The 15,904-nt window shown below is 41.5% G+C and overlaps 1 protein-coding gene across 3 annotated transcripts in view; it reads right to left on the reverse strand.

Annotated features, from left to right (window-relative positions):
* The window catches only part of PALMD (palmdelphin), a 66,546-nt gene that overhangs the window by 26,895 nt on the left and 23,747 nt on the right, over positions 1-15,904 (reverse strand). For 2 of the 3 annotated variants that reach the window (XM_039486396.1, XM_039486395.1), the window contains 3 exons: positions 15,529-15,747; positions 8,089-8,134; positions 1,514-1,594 (listed from right to left, as the gene is read on the reverse strand). In XM_039486396.1, the coding sequence (XP_039342330.1) occupies positions 1,514-1,594; positions 8,089-8,133 (126 nt within the window). In that variant the 5' untranslated portion in view covers position 8,134; positions 15,529-15,747. The remainder of the gene's footprint in view (positions 1-1,513; positions 1,595-8,088; positions 8,135-15,528; positions 15,748-15,904) is intronic. The other variant, XM_039486394.1, reaches the window with a different exon arrangement.

Below are 15,904 nucleotides of genomic sequence, written 5' to 3' on the forward strand. Positions count from 1 at the left end.
ATTGTTTTTGGTTTAAATATCTGTGTTACAATGCATGACCGGTTAAATGCCTTATGTGAATAAGTGTAACTAGTTTACCAGTGTATGCATAGGAAATAGAAGATTAGCTTCAAAGCAAAGACCTGCATTGCATATTCTTCCTCTGGAGAAGGCCCTACTGTGACAATTTCTGTGAGCAGGCTTGTCAGCTTGCTAGAAGAATTATAAAGGAAGCCCTGGGCTGATCCTTTTCATCTCTAGTTTGCTTAAACTTTGAACAGAGAAAGTGTAAGTTGTAAGACAGACATCTTCCAAATAATGATTTGGAATAACCTGAAAGATGCGTGGAAAGACTGGGACAGACTCTACATCTGGACTGCCTATTGGACTATACATTTTTAAATTGATTCCAGAAAGACTTTTACAAATCAGCAGCCTCACCATCTCTGCTCTGAAACTGACCTAAGGACTTTACACACATTTGTATGTATATTGATCTTTTTAACCATTTGCAACTCTTCCCCCCCCACCCTTTTATTATTAAAACCTTAGATTTAGCTATTAAGGATTGGCTGCAAGTGTGATTATTGGGTAAGATCTGAGACTCATATTGACCTGGGGATAAGTGTCCGGTCCTTTGGGACTGGTGACCCTCACCTATGGTGAATCAGGTTTTCAGTAACCCCTCGCTATATTAGACTTGGCTGTCTAGATGGGAGTCAAGGGCTGGAATGCTTAAACGGGACTGTGTCTGGTTTCTTGTTAACCACCGTGGTATTAGAGAAGCTGTTTTGTTACTAGCTTGGTGAATCTAATTACAGGATAAACCCCCAGTTTGAGGCATTGTTTGCCCTAATCCTTGGAGTCGGCCCTGAGTGTAGCATCCTCAATGTGGCCCATCCAGGCTGTCCGGTCATATCAGTGTTTTGAACACCACACTGATGTGAACTTGCCAAGTCTGACGACAGTGCGAAATTTGCAGATGCTTCTCCCATATGCTTCCGACACAGGATCACAACATTATTTCACTAAGGAGATGTATTAAATACATTGATGTTTTGCCAGATAAAAATAATCTGCTACTTGATGATTTTAGCAAGAAGCTGCTATTGCCATTTGGTTGCATCTGGTGATTATATTGCATTTTGTGCTGAAATTATAAAGTGAACACACTCAGTCTGACATGTGAAGTCCAGTTTTAAACTGGGAATTATTTCTGGTTGTGATGTCACTTCAAGCTACAAAAATTATCAAACAACATTAGCCCCTTTATGTGAAGCTTTTGCACGATGCCTATTAAAATCACTTGGAGTCCTTCTGGTAAAACTCCAGATAGTTCTGCAAATGTAACAGTAAAGGCATGACTTAAACCCATAAATGGAAGGACGCTTAGATTGAAGGCTGAAGCAACACTTAATTACAGCAGTCTTGCCTAATGCTAATAGCAGGGCTAGGACTTGTGTTTATTATTTGACTCTTACAGATATTTAAAAATGTTGAATAACTTAAGCTGCTGATATTGACAAAATAATACCTTCAAATGCTGGTATTTTAATTTTTCTTCTTCTACTTTAAGACGCTTCTGTGTGATTTCTTCTTGAAGCTTTCTCTTGTCCTGGAAATTAAAAAAACCCCACAAATTAATTTTTAAAGTGACATGTCACTGCTTTGGTGCTTTAACTTGGACCCCTAGGGGAATTCTTAAGTGATGTAGCACCACCTTCCTTCCTATTTACAGCGCAGAGGTCATGGCTAAGGAAAAGGGTTATGCCCGGGGTGTCCCTACACCCAGGTAATACCCACCTGCTGGGATGGCCCCTTGGAGCCACAGAGAGCTGCCATAATATAAAATAACCTTGTGGCTGCTCTACGTGTCACCAGGAGACTACTGATTTGGTGCCCATTGGCATAGGTGCTGGAACTAAAGGTGATGCCACTCCCCCTGGCTTGAAGTGGTTTCCATCATATCCAGTTTGGTTCAATGACTCTCAGCACCCCCACTATAAAAATTGTTCCAGTGCCACTTTTAGTGGCCTCCAGAATCTGGGAAGAACATACAATGATGATAGATGACTTGATCCAATTCTCTTTGAAATAAGAAGAAAGACTCCTATTGACTTCAATGGGCATTGAATCAAGCACAGAGTAACTTGTACCATTACGAGCCCCCATAATGGGCCACTCTACTGCCAATCATTGCTTTCACAATGTATTGCTATTAGATATAACAATTTTGGCACCTATTCATTTACATTAACGTGTGGTAGGGCAGTAACTAACTCACGTCTCACCTGCTGTTCTATACTATGATGCACCATAGTAAGAACTGATGTAATGACTAGAGGCTATAAAAGACTGCATATAGGGATCTCTGACAGTGGTGTACGTGCCTCCCATGTGACTTAGGAAAAGGCTATGCCCCTTTACTGGGCCAAAAGTTGGACGTTTGGTTCTCAGACTACCTGAGCTGCCAAACGTGGTGGGAAGAGCTGTCAGGATGAGCCTAGCCTAGCTGCTAGGAGAAGGAACTGACAGCTGTGGAGGAAGACAAGAAAAAGGAAGTGGCATCTCCCAAAGGATTGCTCAGTCTCTTTTTGGAAGGGAGAGGAGCTGGTCTTTACTCCACTGTCATGCCTGGGAAGTGCCTGATCCAAGCAAGAAAAGGAGTAAATAGGGGAATAGAAGCTTTCCTTGGTGCAAGGCGATGCTGTTTATATTTTGATCATTTATGAACATTCTGGACTTAGGGCAGCCTCTCCTCACCCCTTTGTTCATAAATGATCAAAATATAAACAGGATCGTCATTACAGTTAGGGGCCACCACTCAGGCAGCTGCCCTGCAGTGATGGTTTATTTCCCGCCTCATGACTGAGATGGAACATGTGTGTTTGACTGATGTTGGACCTGCCTTAATGGACATGTAGCCCCAAGCCCCAGGGGTTGCTAGTGTCCTGCCAGAGAAGCCCTTCACTTGCTATTGAAAGTCAGCCACTTCTGGTGTGAAGGCTGTCAGCTGTGTGACTGTTGGTAGGAACAGTACCTGTTTGGGGGACAGCAAGTGATAAACACCTAATCAGTTGGAAGTACATGGGGAGGAATGTAGCTTGGCAGAGTATGATTGCCCCCATGTTAGACTGTAGTAAGTGAATTAGCATTGACACACTTTATCTTCTGAAAAGTGTCAAATTACAAGCGGGCATAACTTCTGTTTTCCATCTCCCTGAAAGGTGCTACTGACCCATCTCTGTAATACAAGATACAACTTCTAAAGGTGAGTTTAGATTTGGAATATAGCTTGACACAGTCCCTATAACACTTATCCATCAAAGATTCTTTGTTTCTTCTGTAACTCATTTAACCTAACAATCAATGGATTTAAGATATTAGTGTGTGATGTTTGTCAGCAGCATCTATTATAAAATGTGCTTTGTCTAAGATCTGCTATCATCAATTTCTTACTGTTCTACTTATCCTGATTTCAAGAACATGCCATCTCTGAACTTCACAGCTTTCTTTAATACAGAACTTTCCTAATATCACTGTATAAGTGTCTCGAATTAATCCAATCGTTAGATGAACAGGTCATGAAGTCAGCCTGTATTTACAGAATAGGATGCAGAAAGCTCAGTCATTAGGAAAGTTACTTATCACGGTCCTGAAATCCCACAACATAACCCTCTCAACAAAAATAAAACTTTATAATTCTTTTGTGCTCACATCTCTCCTCTACGGCGGTGAGACCTGGACACCATACAAGTGGCATATCAAACAGCCAGAGGCCTTCCATATGCGATCTCTGTGCGCCATTATGGGGATCTGCTAGCAGGACAAAATTACCAACCTAGAGGTTCTCCAAAAGTCAAATGCCATAAGCATTGAGGCCATGCTGATAAAGCTCAACTACACTGGGTTGGACATGTCATTAAGATGCCTGAATATTGATTCCTCAAAAAAAATTTCTGTGGAGAATTGGCACAAGGACATTGAAATCAAGGCCGCCCCAGAAAGCGCTACAAGGACACCATCAAGAACAGCATACACTTTGGTGCAAAAAACCCGAATGATCTTGAGAAGGCTGCATTAAATAGATCAGCCTGGCAGCACACAACACTCAGAGCTTTCCAAGCCTTTGAAGAGGACAGAAATAATCGATTGTTTGTTGCAAGGGAAAAGCATCATACTACTGCTATAGCTACCAAGACGCTCACCGATGACTTTGTCGGCCCAATCTGCTCACGAGCATGCATTTTCATGCTTTGGACTTCAGAGTCACTCCAGAATCCACAAAAAGGGAGAGCATGAAAACGTCATTGTCAAACCGACGGACTACACACATTTACAGACTGGTCCACTTTCTAAGGGAATGCATTTTCTTGATAGTCACATTTTAAGCCAGAGAATGCACCCAGCTTAAATTCATGCTAAAATATACCTGTGTTAACTTTGGTACAAATAATAAATTATGAAAGATGCCTGGGGCGTCCACATACTCACCAAAGAAAATCTTATTTTAGCATTAAGAGGTCAAAGTAAACAATCAGGTAGCCAAATACACTTTCAAAATGACAAAAATCCTCCATTAACAATCATTTCCTCTTGAACCATTTTTCTATACTGTTTACAAACTAACACAGAAGAGTGGTGTATAAGAATACTGTACAAAAAGGCAATCATAAAGGGATTAAAGTAGAATGCAAAGAAACAAACAAACAAAAAATCCAACTGAAAATGAGATCAGTGTACAACATTAAAAGAAGGAAACATTCTTTTAGTGAACACCATGCACTTTGCATGTTTCCTCCTATGCTCTGCTTCATCAAGTTTGTTCTTGCATCCTTCATAACAGCAATAGCCACAGATAACTCCTCCCTAAGTAACTACCCATTAACTAAGTAAAGTAAAACACATTTTTGGTGCTTTATGTATGCCTGTTCATCTGAAATTGATTGCTGAATACAGTGGGCCGAATTCCACACAGAGACTGAGCACAGGTGCAGCCTTCTAGTCATGAAAGGATTTAAGGCAGGTTGGGGCATTCCCTAGGGTGCACTTTGCTGTGCTTGTCTAGATCTTACTGCAGTACAGGTTCTGCATTTTAAATAGCTGAATAAATGTTAAGTATTAGTCAACTGGGTATGGACGTTCCCTCTTGAAGATTCAGCTTACAGGCAAGAAGCCTCTTAGCGCTCTTCACAGTGGAGAGGGAGATGCCCTGTTTGTGTGACGGTGAAGAGGTACCTACGCCCCTTTCTCTCATCCATATACCAAAGTGGGACATGGCCCGATGCCTTAATTTTTGACTCCCATTATAGTCTATGGAAGTCTTGCCTAACTAAATACTCAGGGTCACCTTAAGTCCTTCATAATTCATGTGCGGAGGGGAGGAACCCTGTGCAAACCCTGGGGGAGGGGAAGGGAAGAGAAGAGACAGCAGTCTCACATCATGGATCTTCCAGGCTAACTGTATATGGTTTTGTGGTTCCACTGCTTGTGAATGTGCATCTTTGGGAGGGTGGAACCAACGTTTAGCCACTCTCCATGATCCCCTCCACCACCAGAGCCAGAGACATATACTTCATAGGAAAATACAGACCCTTTCAACATTGTCTGATGCAGAAGTCCTACTGCACCCCTAGTCTTCCACTCCCAGCAGTTCCAGCTTCTTCTCCTGTCTGCTAGGCCCCACAGCAGAGGGTCTGTATTGTTAGGGCTATCAGAACAGCTAACGAGCCAGCCTGTGCCCCTTTGCTTTTACAAGGATTCCTAGGAGTGCTTGTTGCTCATCCAAGTAGACAATAGCCTTTTGAGGACATACCCTCATCTCTTCTACAGGGAGGGAAATGCCACCCTAATGGGATGAGGCCAAGGAAACACCATGATCTAAAACTGTTTCGAAATACTTCCACTACTACTTTTCTCATGGAAGGTAGGGCTTAGCCCTGGTTTTTGTCTCAGTATCAGTTTGCTACAGCAAATATTACAGATTCTATAGTTAGGGGCAAGTACTTGCTTCAGGCAGCCAGTGCAATAAATAAGAACCTGGCTAAACCCTAGGCTTGACTTCCCATGTCCTATAACAGGCAGCATAGGGTATAGGAAGTGGTCACAAGTCTTTAAAAACTGCTTCTCAAGTGTTTCTAAGGAGAGAAAAGTTCAACCCCTTCCAGCTATTCCATCTGCTGGCCCTCTAAAAAACTTCTCAGCTTTGAGGCTGTGTGCTGAAAACCAGGTTCCAGCTTGAGCCTGGTCTAGACATCATTAAAGTTAATGAAAATCTATCCAAAGATCTTAGGGGGGAAATGGATCAGGCCTGAAATGAATATGCTGTTAGCTGTATTTCCTAGTGCAGTGGTTTTCAAGCTGCGGGTCACGACCTAGTATGCGGTCACGGAATGTAAAGCACTGGGTCACAGCGGCTCTGGTCAGCACCACCAACCGGGCCGTTAAAAGTCCCATCAGGGGTGCTGCCTGGCTAAGGCAGGCTAGTTTCTACCTGTTCTGACACCGCGCTGCGCCCCGGAAGCGGCCAGCAGCAGGTTTGGCTCCTAGGTGGCGGGGCCACAAGGCTCTGCGCACTGCCCCTGCCCCAAGTACCAGCTCCACACTCCCAATCCCGTGGGAGCTGGGGGTGGTGGTGCCTGCAGACAAGAGCTGCATGGAGCCGCTTGCGTGCCTCCGCCTAGGAGCTGGACCTGCTGCTGGCTGCTTCTGGGGCACAGCACAGTCTGCAGTGCCGGGACAGGCAGGAAGCCTGCCTCTGCACCCCGGTTGTGCTGCTGAGCGGAAGCTGCCTGAGGTAAGCCCATGCCCCAACCCCCGTGCCCCAATCCCCAGCCCTGAGCCCCCCAAACCCCTCATCCCTGGCCCCACCCCAGAGCCTCTATCCCCAGCCAAGAGCCCCCTCCCAGAGCCTGAACCCTTCATTCCTAGCTTCACCCCACACCCCAATCCTCTGCCCCAGCCCTGAGCCCCTCACACATCCCAAACCCTATATCCCCAGCTCCACTGGGTCATGGGCATCAACAATTTTCTTCAGCTAGGTCGCCAGAAGAAAAGTTTGCAAACCATTGTCCTAATGTCTAGTAGATGGGTGGTGTTTTAAGATGCAACAAAGTCCAGTTCAACGCTTTATCAGAATTTCCATCTAGGATCCTTCATGTTTATCCGTGATGTGCTTAGTGCTGGTAGGTTTTTTTAATACCACTGGCTATTTATCCAGGCAATATAATCTGTCTTTGACCGCTAATTGCAAGATCATATAATTCTAACCCATCATATGGAGTGTGTGGGGGGGCTTGAAAACAAAGGCATTGGCTTAAAGGTTGCCTGTAATTAATCAAACCTGAACTATCCTACTACAGATTTTCTTTTCTTTTTGTCTCATCCAGAGCTAAATTCTGCCCCAATTTAACCCTTCTCTAATCTAATTGATTTCATTGGGGGTTAAATCAGGGTCCTGTAGATTTGAGTGACTTTTTTTGTTGTTACATCAACTTCAGCCATCTATGCACCTTGTTTTAAAGAGATCTAAAAGTCCCCCCCACCACATAAACATTCAAAGCAGAATTCTGTTTAGAGCAGTAATGAAGGTATATTCTACAGTCTTTGGCATACATTACATTCTTTATAAATATCCCTCAATCTCTTGTTCTACGGAAAGCTGATAGCTTGGAATTCAGTCAGCCCATGCTCTTTCTTCTGACTTTTACAATTTAAGCTTTAACATTTGCAGAAACTAGCAATCCTGCAGTGTTACTTCATTCTATGATATAGAGGGGCAAAAAGATTTCAAGGCCCTAGTTACTTTTTGCCTGTGAAATATGGTAATTTATCAGTTGCAGAGCTTCTAGCTCAAGAAGACCTGCTTTTTGACCTCAGTGCACTGGATTTAGTCTTTAAACCATAATAAAATGGGTACTGGCAAATTTACTGTATCACAGCATATAACTTACAAAGCAAATAAAGGAAAAGTAACCAGTTCAAGCAGAAATAGATGCTTTTTTCTTGTTCCTTTATGGAACAAATGATTCTTCAGAAAACATACAATATTGTATTAATGCACTGATTTTTCTAAGCCTATCCTCATGGGTTCTAACTGTAAGCACTTACTGTTATGGCCTGGAATCTTTCCTTCAGCAGTTCAGCTTCTTCCATTCTGGAAATTAAAAACAGACAAGCGGTGAAGGGAGAAGAAAAGATACCATAGGCAAAGAGCCACCTGTGAGAGATTCAAGAAAAGCTGGGTGGCTTGTGATCCTATTCCACAGCACAGAGAAGGGAGAATTTCTGACTTATCCGGTAAGTCTCTGAACAGATGAGCAGATCAGCAGAAGCAGACACATGTAATGAGGGTGCGGTGGGGAGGCAGCCGTGGAGAGTGCTGGCATGAGCTGACTGACAAGTTTGAACAGTGGAGCACAAGCCCTTTTCCTTCAGAAGCTGCCAACTCTTTGTTTTAATGTGCACAGTTAGCTGGCCATAGTTTCTTTAACTGTTTCATGCCCAAAGCACAATTTCCAGGAACATGGTACAAATGCACTCAGACACAAGCCACAATTCACTTTTCCTTGTATGTATGTCTTTAATGAAAAAAGTGTAAAGCAATATGCTGTAGACTTGAAAGCACCAATAACTGTACATAGTAAAGGAGTCAGATCCTCAGGCTTCCACAACCTGGCTAAGGACTACAGGGTCGGGCTCTCTACCTGAAGATCACCAGTATGCCTTTGAGAATTCTAGTGCTTGTGTTCTAACAGAGCTCTCGTATTGGGTGGCTATTCAGCTGAGCAGAATGAGATGTGTATATCTGTCATGTGCTTTGGAACTTGGTATTGTGCTGCTTAAGGGATGGTGTACGTTTTCACCTTTCTGGTTATATGACGGGGAGTGAGCCTTCTAAAATCAGATTAGGAAACCTCCAAAATGGGTGGAACTGCCTCAGATAAAATCCACTCACTGAAAAAATCCTAGCACATGCGTAAAAGCTGAAGCTGGGTACACATAAGATGTAATGTGAGTCTGGAATCACTTCAGCCCTCAGCAATGTGTAACTGTAATGTCTGCAAATACGCTGTATGCAAGGATCTGTCAGTGTCTCCACTCTCTTTGCACTTAATACACAGACACTAAATACACTGTGATTCAAATCATGGGATCACTACACATGTAATGAGTTGGTGCAAGGAAATGACTTTCACCAATGCTAAGGAGAGATGGATGAAACTATTTGCCTGTTGCTCTGACCTCTCATTCAGTGAATGGTAGGTGTGTATGTTTTTATGCCCCCCTGTGCCTGGGTTGTTAGCCATAGGTGAGGTGCAGCACCAAACCTGCCTCAGTGCCACTGATCCTCTCTCTTTATAGATGTGTAAACCTCCAGCAAGTACCTTGGTGTTTCACTATCTTTCCCTCACCCCATGTTCCATTCTGAGTCAGCACCACCAGTACCTGCCTATAGCTCATCACCTGGATTTTGCTCCTGAACCATATGCAAGATCCAAGCTGCTTCCAACCCTACCCCCTTTGCCTCAGGCTCCTGACTTCACACTTTTTATTCCCCTGGCTGGGTCCAAAAGCTGCCCACCTACATAACTAGCAGTACATCACCATAATGGATATAGACCAGCTACTGACAAATGCTGAGATGCAACAGAATTGACAGCTTACAAGTGATCTACCATAAGTGAATCTTCCCTCTACAGATCCTGATAGGATTCAATACTTAATTGCATATCCCATATTTATGCCATCATTTGCCCATGCATCTAAGCAGTATGCTTCCCTTCAGGCAGAGTTTAGGGATGCATTAATGTCTTCAAGATCCACCTTGAACTTTTGTTCAAAATTTGAAATTAACTCATGTTCACTGTGTGATGAGAGAACTAATTTTTTGTGTGTCACTATTAACATGTTCTGCTCTTCCTGGTTTGGGTCAGCACCTAAAATTAAAAATACCACAAGAAAGGTGAAGTTTGCTGTTCAAAGCCTGAAGTACTGAGCTATCACAAGAGCCTGATTGTGCAAGTGTGGCAGGCCACGGAAGTTTGGATATGTCCAGATAAACATTCCCTTACGGATTTAAAAGAAAACAACTTAACTACCCCCATAGAACTTAATAATATCCCTGTTATAGAATCCTAGAGTGAGAAAAATAATTTTCTGTAACATGATACACTTCTATCAAACCTAATTACTTTTTCATAGACTCCTACTTGTTTCATTCTTATTAAAATCTATAGATGATCAGAGATCCCTTCTGGCCTTATGAATCTATAGAAATTGTCTTAAGTTTTGGATGCTTACCTGAGTTTTAGAACCATACCCATTCCTAAAGGAGATGAATGCTAATGACCAAGATAAAGAAGCCATTTGAGGCCAAATTCTGCTCTCTGTCATCAGTGGAATTCCATGGATGTAAAACCAGTATGGGTTCAAACTTGAGTTCAAATGGCCCCTTAATTTCCATGATCTTGCACCTCTTGTAATCATTCACACCTACGGAAAGAGTGTACAAAATTCTACCATTCTGAACTGTTTTGGTAACACTCTCTGGAGAAGTGTAAATGACTACACAAGGTGCAAGGTATTGGAGAACTAGGCCCAGTGGAGCTATTGAGGTAATCTTTTTCAAGACCAAGCCCCAAAATAGTAATTACATCTAGGCAGACAACTTGTGTGCAGTGATTCAGCTAGATGTAGTTTGGGTGGCCAACTGACAACCCCCAGGAAAGCCAGCCTATTTCCATTATATGTGTATAGTAAGCTTAAAACAAAGATTTGAATGTTCTAAATCTATAAGCAATTTTTTGTGGAGAAGGAGTGGCCCTGAGAAGCCCCCATTCTATCCAAGCTATTGGCCCTGATTCTCCCTTTATCTGAACCTTTGTGAAGTCCTTTGCATAGTGGGTGTAAAATCCTGCCACTTGGATTTGGGACATTTTATACTTAGCCCTGATGTAAATGACTGCCCACGGTGCATGGGAACAGAATCAGGTGTTCTCGATCTACCATACCTCCAGCTGAAAAGAGCTAGATGAGACTTCCTTTGGTGTCTATCAGTATCATTCAAACTTCAAGTATAGTAGATGCTATCAATGTATGGTAACATTTTCTTAAATTGCCTAAGTCCAATTGACTTTCAAAAGGAAGTAAGTTCCTAAATCACGTAGTCTACAGGTGGGATTTATTAAAGAGTACTTTATTAGCAGTTAAGTGGCCATAAGGAGATGTACTAGCTGAGATTTAATGTTTTCTTTCCCTCATCTATGTTGCAGAGTTCAAGGTTACTCTAAAAAGGAAAGGCAAGTATGAGTAATGCTACTGGGCTCTGTAAGTGCCCATTATTATGAAAGTATTTAAAATGTGTTTCTCAATTAACCTGTTGCTAGGTAGAATTTTTGGTTCAGCCACTAGGTTATTTTCCAGTTATGTTAATCCTATTCTAAACTGGATTTACATGGCAAAAGAAGAAATGGGCCAGCTGTCACTTTGTCTGCCCTTAAGCCTGCTTCACCAATAACAGTGCAGTAACCAAGACATTACATATTGTCAAATCAGTGGATCCAAACAGCTGTGCTTTCAGTCTGCAAGATTCCTGAAAGCTGACAGATAAAATAGTTTCCTTTGGAAATATCTTACCTAGTCCATAAATTAAAGGGAAAAAAAATCTTCTAGTGGAAAAGTGTATTTAACCTGTCTTTTCTATTGCGGGTGGTCATGTAATGTATATTTCTGCTTTGGATGGACTGATATTTTGAGTTACTTAGAAAAGGGTGATTGTGCCACTTGATCTGTCATGCAAATCACATTCTTTTGTGTTCATCCCCTTTATTCATTTGTTTCCATTTTGCCATGGATTCCTAATGTAGGAGTCAGATTGCCTAATGTGTATCCAAGGCAAATGGTGAAACAATTGCATTATACAGTCATGTAATGAAGTGGGTGGGAATTTAGGGGAACAGAACATTATGATAAAAGTTCACAAGTGGGCCTGAAGAAACACATTCACAGCTGGAAATGAATATGGATCTTGTTTCTGAGATTTGTGCTCCTAAAAGCAAATTCTAAAGAGCAGCACAGAAAAATCATGCCACATCAGTCCCTTCACCCACTTTTCCATATCCTTGCTTATGGCTTTTAATGGTAATTGTAAAAATAGTGTTAAACTGTGTAATCCAGCATAACTGAAAATAGAAATTGGCCCTGAAAACTGAAATTGCAGTCTGAAGGGAAACACTAAACTAAATCAAAAGAGAATTCTGTATTATTGAGGTTATAAGCAACTCCTCTTAATCAACAGGTAATAACCCCTTTGTTTGTTAGGGAATAGACGTTTGACTACAGTTATAGGACCAGATTTGCAGTGGGTGTAAATTAGCAAGATCCCATTAACATCTTTATATTTTTTTAAAAAGCCAATGGAGTGAGTCCAACTTATACCAGCTGAGGGTCTAGTCTCTCTTTTCTGCTAAGTGCTGTTATTGTTTTTAATAGGGTAAACTTGCCTTCACCATGAGTTTGTCTATATGTAGCTTTAAGTTTGTCTTTTTTGGGGGATGGGGGAGAGACAATAAATTCTGGAGTTGTGGGCCTCTCTCACTGAGAATGCCTTGCCACAGCCTTTTGTTAATTAAACCAGAAGGCTGCTGGCTGGAGTGACTTAGCTGACCTTGAATACCGTAATACCATTGAGGAGGACGTGGTCTCTTGCATAGCCAGGATCCAAGCAATTTAGTTCTTTAAAGATAACTAAAAGAACAAGTAAGACCATTCTTATGGGAGATTGACAGGAAAAAAAACAATGTTGGAAGTCATGGTGAATTTATGATAAATAAAAACAGCTTAGATAAGCATAAAAAACTTCTGGGCACTTTCAAGGTCAATGGCCAATTTCACTGGTATTCTGAAATGCACTTTGGGCTGCTTCATCCAGCTGTGCTTTCAGAGTGTTGTGGCATGGGTCGGTTTTCATCCAGAGATATGCCCTGATCATTTTACCCCATCTAGAACTTTTTTGTGGTTTACAGAGGCTCTTTCTGACCAACAAGCGCACCAATGAACAGATGTTTCACAAGGAGGCCAGAACAACCTGCATATGAATTGGATATTTGGTGCACTGGCAGACTTAGGCAATGAGAGAAGACTCAGTTACAGAAACATAAAATCTTAAATGCAAGGAATGGAAACAAATAACACAGGGACAATACAAAATGGGAGGAAGTTACCAATTAGCAACACCCAGCACATTAAAAGGAGTTTATTTTCATTGGATCTTGATACTGCCTTCGGAAAACACTTGTATCCACAAGGACTACAAACTGTGAGTGGGATTGGGAGTGGCAATGGCTCATGAAAGGATTCCATAATAAGAAATGGTCCCAAATATGAGCGAGCTTTAAAACTACTAGGAACATGTGGCTTTTAAAATATCACCTTAGAACATGGGTAGTTCCTGGTGGTGACTGAAGAGTTTATGAACATTATTAGTGACTTGTAATATTATATATTTTGAAAATGGAATGTTTTCCAACCATACCCATGGTATCACCAGGCTGGGAGATTTGCTCTGACTCCTTTTAGCTACTGTTAACTTGTTTGCAGATGTTCCCTATTTTACAATTACACTACAGTCTGTATTCTTAAAGGTACCCAGTAGATTTAACATATTACCCATATTGGCTTTCCATCAAATTACATAGTAATGTAAATCAATTTCTCTCTCTCCTTCTTAGGTAATAAGGGTGAAGTCCTGGCTCCACTGAAGTCAGTGGAAAAACTCCTATTGATGACAATGGGGTTTGGATTTCACCCTTGGTGTCAGACTTTTCCAGAGCTCAGGTCCAGACTTTCAAGTGTTTAGTACCCAGCATGTTGAGCTCCCTTGAAAAAATCCTGTTTTCCTTGCTTGCCCAAGCAAGCCCACACCCTGAATCTTTGGGAGGAAGAGCTCTGAGTGATTGTTGCTGTTGGTGGAACTCCCTTCCTGTTTCTATTCATAACCCCAAATCTGTTATAGCTTTTAAACCAAACTAAAGAAACACCTGTTTGCCATTGCCTTTTTTATTATTTTAAAACTTTGATTATCTTGATCATGTTTATAGTAAAATGCCTTGTCAGAGTTCATAAAAGATGATATATAAATGTTACATTGCAGATTAATTTCTCTGTATAATTGTCCTAGGAATATTTGCTTAGCATAGCACATCCTGGAGAGTATCTACTGTGTATATATGTGTTGGATCTATATTAAACATACCTGTTATTACACAGATTAATCAACCTCAAAAAGTGATTGTACTAACTGAATCTTGTCCATACTTTTTTAGGATATTCAATAAACTGACCAAATATATTCAATTTTTTTGAATCATTTCCATGGTTTACCATATATTCCTTGGCAATATAACAATTAATGGGCCATAAATACCCGGAAAAGCATTTATATATTTCTGAAAATGGAAATTCATCCAAAGAAACTAACAAATGGTTTCTATTTTGTATTTAAATGTCCCACTTCAGCTGAAACTTTAGTTTAAAACAAGTTGCTTTTCTGATATGAATATGGGAGGTTTTTTTAATAGAAATTGTTCAAGTGCCTAGATCAGGGACAGGCACTTTTTATATAAGATAGCAGCCCTTGAGCATGTTGTGGGATGTGTTGATTGCAACCGAGCATTTTCCAACTGCTGCAGCTCCATCTAAGAATAGTGCAGGACTTAAAACTCCACAATGCCAACTGTGCTGGGAATATTTAGAAGCGCGCTTTGAGACTTAAGCCTTAGTTGTTGTAGTGGAGTTGTTTCATTTTAGCCGAAATCAAATACACTGTAAGTGAGGTCAAACCCTAGGGAATGGAGCAAAGCTCACATAAAAGCACTATGCTGCCCGTGCGCACACACATTAGAGGGCTTGAGGCTGAGCCTATGCAGCTGGGTTGCAGCTATTCAAACAGAGCATTGAGGGAAAGCAGATGCAGCCTGCTGTTCCCCTTCCATATGGGGTGTTGGCCCAGTAGATCAGTAGTGTGTGGGTGCACAGTAAGGGGCTGTAGAGATCCATTACTGAGATCTCCACAATGTTCAGGAATTAGCAGTGTCCCTCTGCCTAGGAACTCTGCTGGTTATGGCCTCCATTTCATGGCTAATCGGTTTTAAGTCTTCTGCAGGTGTGTAAGGCAGCTCAGGATTTCTGTACAAAGGTTAGGGGTCAGTCCTAATAGTCGTACTTGGGCAAAATTCCCACCGATTCCAATGGGAGTTTTGTCTTAGCAAGAGAGTGATTGGGACCTTAAGTAAATTATAAAGCTCAGTGGAGGTGAGTGTCCATTCTCTTTCTCTCCAGCCCCAGTCCTTTTAGATGTAACACTGATTGTGGAATGCTTAAACTTACTGAAAACATTCATGCAGTTGTATGGCCTGCAAATATGTAACACATGTAGCTACATATGAAATAATGTCTTTGGATTATCTGCACTTGTGTTACAATTATGGAGACTTTCCCAACAGTACTTTGCTTAAACCTTCCCCTACCTTCAAAACATATCGTACTTACTTTTGGAGCTTTGGTCAGCTGTGTAACAGTTGTCTCGCTACTGTTTACTTCCTTTATGCACCCAGCTGTTCGTTTGAAATTTAAAACTGTTTGAAAGAATGGTGACTTCAGACATCTGTCAATCCCTACCATGCTCTTAGTTCCACACTATCCTGTAGAGTGTGGGTGGTCAGAAAACCAGCTAACACAGGAATCTCTTTGCTTAAGCTTTTCATAGTACTAAAGAGGAAAAAATAAATGGCAGGAGCTAATGCATAACATTAATGTAAGTGGAGCAGAACAAATTATTTGTAGCAAGTAACATTCTCTGCAAACCAATCCTGACTTTTTTTGGCTAATGTATTCAATATTGGTAAGTATCCACCAAATAGGCTGA

This window comes from Mauremys reevesii, linkage group 8 (assembly GCF_016161935.1).
Source record: "Mauremys reevesii isolate NIE-2019 linkage group 8, ASM1616193v1, whole genome shotgun sequence".
In the NCBI taxonomy this organism is placed as follows: domain Eukaryota; kingdom Metazoa; phylum Chordata; order Testudines; family Geoemydidae; genus Mauremys; species Mauremys reevesii.